Consider the following 12,392-nt stretch of genomic DNA (forward strand, 5'->3'; position numbering starts at 1 on the left):
CATCCTTAAATTGACCCACTTCTACTGACACAATCCTGTTTTTTCATCTGATGTCATGCTGTTTTAGAAACTTCTTTTGGGGCACACTAGCTGATGCTTTTGCAGAACTAGGGTATTAGGCTAGGTCTGCTTCTCAGTCAGGTTTGATTTCATCATGGGCACACATACTTTAGCTAGTTTCAGTCTATCTAACTGGAGCTTCACTACTGTCTGTCCTTGGTTACAGTGAGGATACAGCCTTAGAAACTTTAAATCCTACAGCTGGTGATTGGTATATGATGAAATAAATATGGTAGAAAGGTGCTTCAAATTTCATAAATATCCATCTTTTTAGTTCAGCTATGTTGAGCTGATAAATACCATAATGATTTCAGCATTGTTCAGTGGCTTTGAAACAAAATTGGTGACTAACCAGCTTGTTAATTATCAAGGCCAGGAATAAGTAAAAATGGAAAATACTTCAATAATGGAATGGAGTAATAACATTTCATAGTGGTTTCAGAGCAGCAGTGAAATATGAACTCTAAGCTATGAAGCTTAAATTGCTATTTTGTCAGGAAGGTTTAACCCCTGGAAATGTTACTTTTTCATCAGAAGCATCATCCTCTGTGGAAAATATTAAGGGGAAGGAGACAACCGGAAAGAAAAGAGGCAGTAGGTAGTTACTGCCTAATGCTTATTACCAGCGGTGTTATTACAGTTGCCTGGAAACCAATTGAGACTTGATAGGAAACAGGAAGGACCCCAGTAAATAAATGGAAATATCAATTTGGCTTCAGGTAAGAGTAGGCCGTTACTGCTTTCCCAGTTTAAGCAATATTTATTTATTTTCAAGCTCACGGATAGCCCTAAGAGATACGCATCTTATTTCCGTGAGATTTTGGGTGAATGGAAGCCAGGAATGGCCAGATTTTCAGTGTCTTCTAGTCCCATATAGACTCTTCTATTTGCATGTCTTACTAGTCAGGCAAATATTGTTCCTTACCTACAATTTAAAATCAGATTGATATTTTTTCATTTGATCCAAAACAAACACAATCCTATGAAAAACAGCAGAATGTGTCTGGAAGGACATGTTCTGGGGTAGAACCTGAAGGAACTTCCTAATGTTTTAAATTTGGATGTCACTTGAACTTTTTTGTGGTTGCTGGCACATTCCCAGTGACATGTGACTTAGGACTCAAGTGTGTTCAAGCACCTAAAGCTATATGGAGCACCGTTAACTTGGCTGCTGATTCTTCAAAGTACTTTAAGCCCACATTCAAGTCCCATTTACTTCAGTGGAAGTTAAGCACACAGTCAACAAAAAATTTAATCATGTTTTTAAGCATGTACTTTATTCTGTCCTACTTCAGAAAATCATATAAGCCAATAGGACTTAAGCTCACACTGAAAATTAAGCATGTGCTCAAAGTGTTTAGCTGAATTAGGATCTTAAATGGGGCTATGCATGGATGCAGGGGTCTGTTTGTGTGTAGTCACAGAACTGGGGCTTTATATTTTAATTTTCTTATTGTCCTTAAGGTATTCCCTAGATTGAAATCCTGAATAAGCAGTCCTTGCAGCATGACCTCAGGGAGAGAATACTCAGGTGCCATTAGGCAAGTAGGGAAATATGCTTTGTAACCAGCCCTCAGGCATAGGAAGGTAGGTACTGTCAGTGAAAACATTTTAGCTGATCTCAATTACCAGGATGGAGCACATAAAAAATAATTATCAGTGGTTTAGAAAATGTGTTAGCTAATTCTGTGAACAGCCTTGAATGCCTGTCCTACAACCAAATGAGGACATGGAATTATTACAAATCTTGACTGGATCAAGACATGATGATTCATGGAGCCGGTAAAAATATTGGACTTTCCCCTAGTCTGAATTGCACTATTTTTCATTTAGTGAAAGGAAAAAAATTGGAGTTCTTCCAGATTAAAAAAAAACAAACAACCCCAGTTATTAAATAAACTAACTTGTAATATTTGGGTTTTTCCAGATGCTATGTTATTGCTTCTTAAACAAACTTTCAAACTTATATGACATTTTTATCCTTTTTACAGTGATCATTCTAAACCATAAATGTGTATTTATTGATGTGACATTACATGGAATATTAAATTGTGTTTCCTCAAAGCACCTCTGCAGATTTTGTTCGTATGCTGTTAAAAAAATTATGGGTTTACACTATAAATTTAAAGTTAGCAAATTGGGGTTTTTTCCACCAGCAGTAGTAAGCAATAGAGTCCTTAGTTACAGTAAGGCTAAGTTAATTCCCTCACATCATTATTTCCCTTGCCAGAAAAGTATCTCTTTTGGGGATATCCCATGGTTGGGCATGAAAGGGTTACTTTTGATTGGAAGCCCTTGGGTTGTTGCAATCAACAATATACTCTAAGGAGAATGTGGTGTCATTTGAGTCAGGTCTGCTTGCTGACATAAAGCAGATCGTAAAGAGACAACCAGATTGTGAAATTTCAGTGATGCAACTGTATTGGGCTGCAGAGAGCATTTCCTTCTCCCTAAGGGGTCACGGAACCCTGTTTTCATTAACATAAAGTTTATTAGTGATGCAGGAACAGAATCAAAGCATCCCTACATGATTGCATGTATTTGGTTAAAATCTCTTTGAACAACTCGTATGAAAAGGATGACTGAATGTTATTATTACATACACAAAACTTGTTAAAACATTATTTAGCCAAGTATTTCAAGGTTATGAAATTTAATATTTATTGTCACCTGTTCCCCCTTGTAAGTCCATCCTGCATAAAGCTGGTTGGGAATTTTTCAGTGAAACAGCTTTCAATGGAAGAATACCAGTTTATCAAAACCAGAATGATTCTTGGAAATATATCCATTTCAACAAACTTCTGCTGATACATAGTCTGGTTTAGCATCAGTTTGCTTGGCAGGCTGCTGGGATCCTAGGATTCTTCTTGTATCCAGTCCTGCTTGAATGGACTGAAAGCTCTGGATCCCAGGATTCTCAGGATTTCTACTTCTACTCTAGATATGAGCTAAGAGCATGGCTAATCTATGGCGTGCAGGGCTTCAGTGTCATTTGAGCTAATGGGGTAACAGGAAGAGAAGTAGTAGAATCACCCCTTAGACCCTTAGCTGGCGTACTCTCCTCTCCCAGGAGATGGGGCAACTTCAGTCTTGTGTGGTGTGTCTGGAAGAGGAGATTGAAATGCTGGTATGGACAGAGTTCTTTAGAATGTGTTTGTTCATTTATTATTTGGCAGAATGCTAAATTGTTTACAAGGAACTCAAGTGAAAGTAAGGAATTGTCCATTTTAATACCTTGTAAATCAACTAAATCAGAATAGAAATTCGTGTGATAAAGAAAAGACATCTCTCTAGACTAAAGGCATTCTCTCTGCCAAATATCAATGTGGGAGCTTTCCCAAACAAGTCCCAAGAATGTTTTATAATGGAAAATGTTAGGCAGTCTAAAATCTGGGGGTCTCTATTAGCTTTCCTCTATGTATTGAATCTCACTTCTTAGAGAAAGTGGCATATACAGTTTTACTACTTTTATAGTGCTTATTAGTACAGAAAAGGAGACTAATGAACCAAAGAATCACCTTCTTAACCCATTTGTTATGGATGATAAGATATAAAAGTATGGGCTAAATTCATTTCTGACTCTTGTGAATTATGTGCTAGTAATCATAGGGAGTTACAGTATTTGGAACACTGTCTCATTTACTCAAATGCAAGATGACTTGGAATTTAAGCTAATTCCCGAGTAATTAGATTCTGTAATTTTTCATGTGTAGAGTCTAATTATTAAGGGATCATCTTAAATTCATCCCCTCCACCGCTGTAGTAGGACAAGCAATGGTAGGGGAAAGATGGGAAGGAAGATGGTGGGGGGCAAGCAGTAGGAGGGCAGGCAATGAGGCAGGTGATAGGAGGCAGAGATGGGGGAATCAAGTGGCCTGACCCTGGCCATCTAGCTCCATCACCACTCCCTGCTCCTACTTCCTGCACTGTCTCATGCCTGCCCCTTCCCTCCATCCTTTATGAGCCAGGGCCAGAACCAGAGGGTAAGAAGTGGCATCAGGTGCTTGTGGGGCAGAGGCATCAGTAGGGGAGGGGAGCTGTGACTCCAGCTCCAACCCCACCCCTACACTGGGGCTGCAGTCAGAACTGCAGCAGCTGCCTGCTTTCCATTTCCCTGCTTGTATCTGCCTCAAGGCAAGGAGCATTTTTCCCTATGTTAAATGGGGGGAAAAAAACTTGTCTTGAATTCAAGTAAATATGATAATATTAAAACTTTTTCTCAAAGGAGGTGATAATTAGGTTGATGTTATCTGTTTTAAGATTGTAATATGCACCTGAAAAGAAGAAATGCATAGGGTAAACTGAACTTCCCATGACTTACCCACAGTGAAATTACTTTCAGAGGCTTGCCAATATTTCCATTGCTTTTCTCTATTGGAGGACATTTTTCCTTCAACTTATTTTCTTGCTTTTATGGGTTAAATTCATAACTTTAACATTTAAGTATTTTATACGTGTATGGTTTGGTCATTAGCCTCTATTGGATCTTTCAGCACAGATATCTGCTGTAAAAGTGTTTCGGCATGAAGTGAATTCCTGTCTGCTGGGTCTGGACATAGACTTCCAACTCTTTTTTTTACCTAGGTTACTGAAACAATACCTCTGCTTGCAGTCACTAAACTTGAACAGTCACATAAATAAGCAAACAGTGACTCAATCACAGTATACTCTTCCTAAGTATTTTTAATCTGCACAAAGAAACCCTGGTGTTATAATGATAGTAATCATTAAAAAACTTGAGTCTCAGATCTCATAATAAGGGACTGCTTTAACAGTGAGTCCTTGTCTAAGGACAAATTGTAATACCTTCACATCATTTCATATTGCTATGCAGTATCTAGAAGTGCTAATATTAGGGTAAGATATGTACTGATAATAAATTATTGCTACTTTTGTGGATTTACACTACACTGAAATTTTCTCCTTTGTTCTCAGTGTGTATAGGTTTACCACATGGCCCTATGCCATGCTCTTAGTCCTACCATCTCTATTTGTTGTCTCTACTTGTCTTGGGATGAAGCCATGCAAGTCTTCCTTAGGGAGATCAGATCCTGAGCTAAATCAGTTCTTGTATATCAACAGTGTTTAGCCAGTTGATGTGACTGAATTTTGAACCCACACATTTGGAATCTGTAACCAGTAGAGATAACTAGAAATTTGAATGCACGAGGGAAAAAAAGGTGGGGAGGTTCTGCTTTTTTGGGTGCAAACTGAAATTTTGGGGGAAATTGCATCATCTTCTGGGGGTTACTTACTTATCAAAATGAAACTTTATGTACTACTGTAAGAATAATAAATGTTATATATTACTTAGCACGTAGAGAGTACTGCTGTAAGTATATTTATGAAATAACTATTAATGCTTTATTTTTTTGAATAATGGTGAATATGAATAGTATTAGAGATGGAGCCTTATGCTAATGTGCTTACATATATTTTTTTGCCTGTTGACAGATCTCTAAAATCAAAAGAACATTTACATTATTGAAAACAGAATGCAACAATATTGTTGACTTATAAGGAAAAAGAGTTATATCTATAGATCTCAGAAATACTATGTGACTAGAGACCTGATGATGACATAAGGCAGATACAGGAAAAAATCATGTTTCCAAAAAAAAAAAAAAGGTTTAGAAAATGAATATCCTTGTTCCTGAGAAATGTCTGATGAAGATAATGAATAGATGTGAAAAAGAAATGAGAATGAGGAAAGGTCAGAATGTAGAATGAAGAGAATGTCTGGACGCTTTTGGAAGGAGGAATGAATGATTTTGGGAGGGGTGAAACAGAGTTTAGTATTTGGTTCAGGCTTTTCAGTTAAACATTCAAATATTCAGAGCCTGTATAATACAAATTGGAAATCCTTGGTGGTTATTCTAGCCTGAAATGTGTCCTGGTCTTAGTTCTCTTTGTCTATATTGCTCTCCACCCCACAGCTGTCTACAAGAACCCCATTTAATTTTCTTCAACAGCTGTTTCTGAACTTCATTCTGTGGAGGGCTGGCTGGTCCTAAGGGCCTGGCTTCCTTTCCTTGTTTCCAGATGTGTCTGTGGGCCTGCAGATTTCTAATTGGAAAGAAGGGCCAAGAAGCCATGTAAAAGTTCCATACTTGCTACATTTAAGGACAGTTAAATTATACTAAGCACTTTCCTTTTGTAAGAAAGTAAAACAGACTTTTTCACGGCAAGAATTGCCACAAGGATGTTACACATTTGTGAATGGGAAAGGAGGTGATCCATGCAATCATGAATGAAAGAAAGGGGAATAAAAGCTTTGCAACCACTGCCTTCAGTGTAAATTGAGTTCCAGCTTGTGGATGCCATTCTCTCAGTGCTGCTTCACTAATATTTTACTGTTACATAGCCACATAATTTATACTTAGTCTATTCCTGAACAGGCTACTGGTACAATTTAATTATATACTTGCAGTGCAATAAGTTTATAACAATACAGGATCTCTTGATAGAAAAGCTTTAAAAGCTGATTTGGGACAAACCAGACATTTTGGCACCGATTTTCTCTATTTTTTTAAGTTTTGCCAAGCACCTTTGTCAGTTTATTTTGCCGCTACATTTTGCCACTGTGCACGCCCCTGTGTGAGTGGTTTGGTGTGGAGCAAATTGCCCTGCCTTGGGAAAACTGCCATTGTGTTGCTCCTCTTGGCTTATGCCATGCTGGAGGACCTGAGGGACAACTAGAGGAGGGGAGATGCTTTGGCCAGATCATCTCCCTGGAGGACCATGTCTTCAAGTGTGCTGGCACATGTGCTGCATTGGGTTTTTTTGGCATTTTTTTTTTTTTATACTGGGAGTGTCAAATTTTGGTGCCACACTGCAAATTTGCAGCACGGCACACAGCTGCACGTGGGCCATGTGCGGTTTGCAGTGCTTCAAACAGGTTTGAGGCACCACAAAGCACATGTACACACTCATCTGGATGCACCCAGACTACATATATAATAAACATATATTGAATAATGCATGTTTGCCATTTTTGCTTTCTAAAACTAGCTTTATATGCTCCCTTCTTTTTAAAATATGACTTGTTTATCAATAAGAATTCTTTGCAAATATTCAAGGATCACAAAACACATTGCAACCAGGAATAAATACTCTTGTTTGAGATGGTTACATTTTAAACTCATTTCACAGATGATTAAATCAAGGGTAAGACAAGAAACATGGCCTGCTGAAAGTCATGGTGTGAGAGTAGTAGTTCCAAGAATAGAAACCATGGGCCAAATTATGTTAATTAAATCATGCCATTACACCACATGTAATGGAAACTAATTTTTGTCCATAGGACTCCTGGCTATCAGTTCTCTGTACTAATCTCTCCAAGAAGCTGCTTGTGGCTATTACATATACTAGGAAGGGAATTGTGAAATATTACTTTGTACAAATATTCTGTTACAAAATTGCAAGTAAATAATAAAACCATACTTTTTTTTTCTTTTCAGTGACATCATTTCATCTGAGCGAATATGATAAAACTGCATATTTTTGTCTTTGTTTTTTTCTAGATCAGTGCAGTCCGATCAGTTGTTCCTAACAAAAGCAATAATGAAATAGTTCTGGTGCTGCAGCAGTTTGATAACAATGTAGACAAAGCAGTTCAAGCTTTTATGGATGGTGAGTATAATATTCATATTTCACTGAAGCAGAAGAGATGCTGTAATCTACAATTAAGAATAAAATCAGCAGTCGCATAGACAAATGATTGGCCAGGAGAAGAGTCAACATGTTTTTTAAGGGAAATCTTACCTCAGCTATCTGCTGGAGTTCTTTGAAGCTGTTAAGCTCATGGACAAAGGAATCCAGTTGACCTAATGTATTTGGATTTTCAAAAAGCTTTCAACAAAATTCCTAACCAAAGATGTAAAAAACGCAGTTGTCATGGGATTGGAGGGAAGGTTCTTTCATGGACTGAGGGTTGTTTAAAAGATAGGAAGCAAAAAGGTAGGGCTAAATAGCCAATATGCAGGGTGGAGGAAAGTCAGACGTGGGGTCTCATAGGGGTCTGTTTTTTTCAACATTTTTATCGGTGAGCTGGAAATGGAGGTGCATAGGGAAATCTTTCAAGTTTGCAGATGATACTAAATTGTTCTGGGTAGTCAAATCTCAAACTTACAGAGAAGAGCTACAGAAAGATTTTACCAAGCTGAGTGAGTGGGTGAAAAAATGGCAGATGAACTTCCATGTCAATGAAGGCATGCAAGGTAATGAGCATGGGCGAAAGTATCTTCAGTTATATATACGCAATGCTGGGTTCTGAAATGGCTGTTACAACTCAGGAAAGAGACCTTGGAGTAATTGTAGATAGATCTCTAAAAACCTCAGATCAATGTACAGCGGCCACCATAAAAGCCAATAAAATGTTGGGTATCATTAAGAAAGGAATTGAAAACCAAATGCAAAACATCATCATGCTGCTATACAAAACCATGGTTCATCCACATATGGAACACTATGTAGTTCTGGTCTCTGGATCTCAAGAAAGATGTAGTAGAATCAGAAAAGGTACAGAACAGGGCAACCAAATTGATCAGGGGTATGGAGCAGTTGCCATACCAGCAGTGCCTAAAAAGGCTAGGACTTTTTGGTTTGAAAAGGAGAAGGCTAAAGGAGGGATATGATAGAGGTCTGTAACATCATAAAAAGTGTAGACAAAGTGAATAGTGAACTGTTTTTCAGCAAGTCCCAGATCACTAAAACTGGCACCCACTCAAATTAGTAGGAGACAGGTTTAATACTAACAAGAGAAAATACTATTTTATGCAGCATATAGTTAACTTGTAGAACTCATAACCACAGGAGATTGTAGAGGCAGATAGTATAGCCAGGTTCAAAAAAGGACTACATAAATTAACAGATAATAGATCCATTAATAGCTGTTAAATGGAACAGTCAAGACTTGTATTCTCTGGCATCTTTCAACCAATGATGGTGGATGCCACAGAGGGTAATGACAAGGGTTATAGATCATTTTAGTTCAGGGCTCTCTTTCTAAAGCAGTGGTTTCTTCTGTCTTTGCAGTTTCTTCACAGCATATCTTATGAATGTAAGAGCCTCCTCAGTCTAGTCTGTAACATCAGTACCCTCATTTTCAAATACCATCTGAAAACTAATTTTTGCTGTAGTACTTAAAGAAATTGCCAGCTAATATGAGCTAAGATAAAGCCATTGGAAATTTCTGGTATTTAATTGTGTGTGTATGTGTGTGTGTGTTTAATTACATAGCTTGTTGAACCCTTAGTATATATACATAATCACCCAGGTGCTTTATAATAGTTCTCTTTTCTTTTTATTACACTCATGCATTGCATCTTGTCTTAAGTTAGAGAGGAAGGATGATCCAGTGATTATGACATTAGTCTGTGATTCGGGAGACCCAATTCAGTTCTGTGCTGTGTTCTTCCTGTGATCTTGAGCAAGACGCTTAGACTGGCATAGACAATGAGACATATCATATTTAACTCATGTATCACATGCTCCTTTTCTCTAAAAAAAATCAGCCCTCCAAATATGACGTCTTAAGCCTGAAAGTCGTTGCTGACTTTCTTTATCAGAACAGAATCATGGAGAAACAAAAGTATGGAGACTCTGTGCTGGAATGGTTGCCCCTTCTCTGTGGGTTAGCAAGCAGCAGTGGGAGAGTCCAGTTTTAATCTCCTCACAGACACTGCTGAATGGCAGTAGTTTCTGGCAGAGCCACCAAAAGCTGTTAACAATTTAGCAGCAGCTGTGAAAGGGTTAACACTGTAGCTTTGGTGTGAAGCAGCCAGTAAGCTGGCTGAGGGTGAGTGAGCTCCTGCATGCTGTTAGCTCCTGCCTGTGACTTTGGATTTTTTTTTCACATTTTACCTTCTAAAACAAAGTGTGTGTTATGTGGGGGCATGTGGTGTGCAAGGAAATCCAGTATATGTATAGGGTTACCATATTTCCCGATCCAAAAAAGATGTCACATGGCGGGGGGGGGAGGTGATCAGAGGCAGCAGGGAGCACAGACATACATGCCTGCAGCTGCGGAGGCACGCACAGACCCATGTGGTGCTTCCTGCTGCCTCCAATCTCCCTCCCCCTGTTCCCAGCAGTGAAGAAAAGCAAAATCTTGGACATTTGGTCAGGGCAGGGGGGTAGGGACTGGGGCTGCGACAGGGCAGGGGAGGCAGAGGGGCTGCATGCCCCTCCAGCAGGGGAACAGGGGTGGGGAATCTTTGAGGGCAGCGAGGACCTCTGTGTCCGGCCGGTAGCATGGGCCAGTGCCTGTGCTGGTAGGGGTGGAGTGGCCAGGAGACACTGTCTGGGGAGAGTGGGAAGGAATGGTGGAGGGGACTGTGATCAGGCTGCCTGATGCAGCATGGCAGCCCCGTTCCAGGGCAGGGCGTGCCACAAGCCTGCTCACCTCTTCCCTCCAGCCCACGCTGGGGCCGGACCCACTCCGCCTCTGCCTGCATGAATCAGAACCATTGTGCTCCTGCCCAATCAGGACAAGGCAGCTGGGGCCCCTCTGGCAGGGCTGGGGGTGGGGAGGGCAGAGGTTGCGGGTTGGGAGTCAGGGGCACTGAGGAGGGTTGGTCTGTGAGTTGGGAGTGCAGGATGCTGGCAGTGCCAGCGGGGCAGGAGTGACAGGCACCAGTGGGGGGCGGGGGGGAGAGAGTTGCAGGTCAGGAGTGAATAGCACCATCATGCGGGGAGAGGGGGGACAGGGTACTGCAGTTTGGGAATGAGGGGCACTGGCAGGGCTGGAGTCAGTGGGTTGGGAAGGAGTAGCAGCTGCGGGGGCTGGGGCTTGGCAGTGAGGAACAACAGAAGCAGGGTATTGGCATGTCACTGCTGCTGTCACCGGCGGAGCAAAGCAAAATCCCAGACATTTGGTCTGATTTTTAAAAATCTGCCCGGATGGAGATCAGAGGGCTCAAAAAGAGGTCATGTCCAGGGAAACCCAGACATACGGTAACCCCAGAAGGCTGAGCAGTGTAGTTCCTAAGTGAGGCAACTGGCCTCTAGAGTGAAATCTACAGCTCTGAGCTAGGAATCTAAACTCCTTGTGCAATGTATGGGGAGAGGTAGTTGCCTTAGAATGGGATCCACAGCTGCCAGTGTGGTGTTAGGAAATGATGGAGAGGATTGTTTCTTAAGCTTCCCCCTCCTCTCTCTGGGGTTTAGGTACATTACTCTGGGCTAGAAGGAGGCACCCGGTCCTGTTCAGAAGGTGGAGCACTTGCCCAGCATGTGGATTACCTGGGTGCAATGTCCTCTTTCCCGGAGATATTCAAACTTCTCCCTGCTCCTAGAAGTGCCCTAACTAACACACTATAGGTTATTCTGATGAAAGAGGCAGTGTTCCACTTCACAGGAAAATGAAGAATTCATTGATTCAGAAAGAAAGTGGAGGAGAGCTGGGGGGAAAGAGCATGAGCGAGTGCATGTGTGATTCTCACTGTATAGCCTAGTGGTTAGGGCACTCACTTGGGAGAGGACAGTCCTGGATTCCAGTCTCTGTTTCAAGAACTGCTTCTGTCTCTTATCTAATGTTGGTTTAATGTAATACATGAACAACCTTTGCAGCAGAAACTAAATCTCAGATTTCATCCATCTAAATGCATGCTATAATGATTAAGCAGCTCTTCAGAGAAGTAGTGCCATTTTTTCTTCTTCCTCCCCATTTTTCTCCTTAATTTTTTCTGCTTGAAAGTAGCCACCTCTGTTCTATATGAATCCTGAGCTCATAGATGCACTAAGGGTATAGCTGCCAGATTGGATGTTACACAGAGAGAGGACAATGAATTCCTAGCCCAAGCAACCTGGTTGGCCTAGACATGGTATGGGTGCTGAGCAGCTCAGACCTGGCAAGGCTGAGGTGGTTCTGTCCATACGTGGAAGCAGAACTTTAAACACTTAGGCTGTGTCCACACCTTGTGCCACTGCTACTTGTCCCTAGGAAGTGCCTGTGCCACATGCCCTCTGGTGTGTAGCAAGTTACTTTGGGTGGCATAGGAGAGGTTGGGGTCAGCATTGGGCTGGGCCCAGCAGCCTTACCTGCGGCCCTGGGGGTCTCCTGGGGTTGCAGCAGCAGTGATCCGGCAGCTCAGAGTCTGGCCAGTGGCTGGATTGTGGCTGCGGCCAGCCAGGCTCTAGTTTGGGGTGGCACACACTGTCCCTGTGTGTGCCACCTGACTTTTGTTTGTTTTCTTCACTCTTTTTTTTCGATCCTGGGATCTCCCAGGGTCAAAGCACACCTCTGTCTATCCCATGCTACTCCCTTGCAGTGTGGAAAACACCTAAATGTGTGGTATGTGGTGCTGCAGACGCATCTGCAGTGCCTCGTA

At 41.2% G+C, this 12,392-nt stretch overlaps 1 protein-coding gene across 7 annotated transcripts in view; it reads left to right on the forward strand.

Moving 5' to 3' along the window:
* Nucleotides 1-12,392, forward strand: part of SPATS2L (spermatogenesis associated serine rich 2 like) — a 202,276-nt gene that overhangs the window by 111,946 nt on the left and 77,938 nt on the right. For all 7 annotated transcript variants that reach the window (XM_019523180.1, XM_019523185.1, XM_019523181.1 and 4 more), the window contains one exon: nucleotides 7,584-7,692. In XM_019523180.1, coding sequence (XP_019378725.1) covers nucleotides 7,584-7,692 — 109 coding nt within the window. The remainder of the gene's footprint in view (nucleotides 1-7,583; nucleotides 7,693-12,392) is intronic.

Source organism: Gavialis gangeticus, unplaced genomic scaffold (assembly GCF_001723915.1).
Source record: "Gavialis gangeticus isolate Ggan-Ray unplaced genomic scaffold, GavGan_comp1, whole genome shotgun sequence".
In the NCBI taxonomy this organism is placed as follows: Eukaryota; Metazoa; Chordata; order Crocodylia; family Gavialidae; genus Gavialis; species Gavialis gangeticus.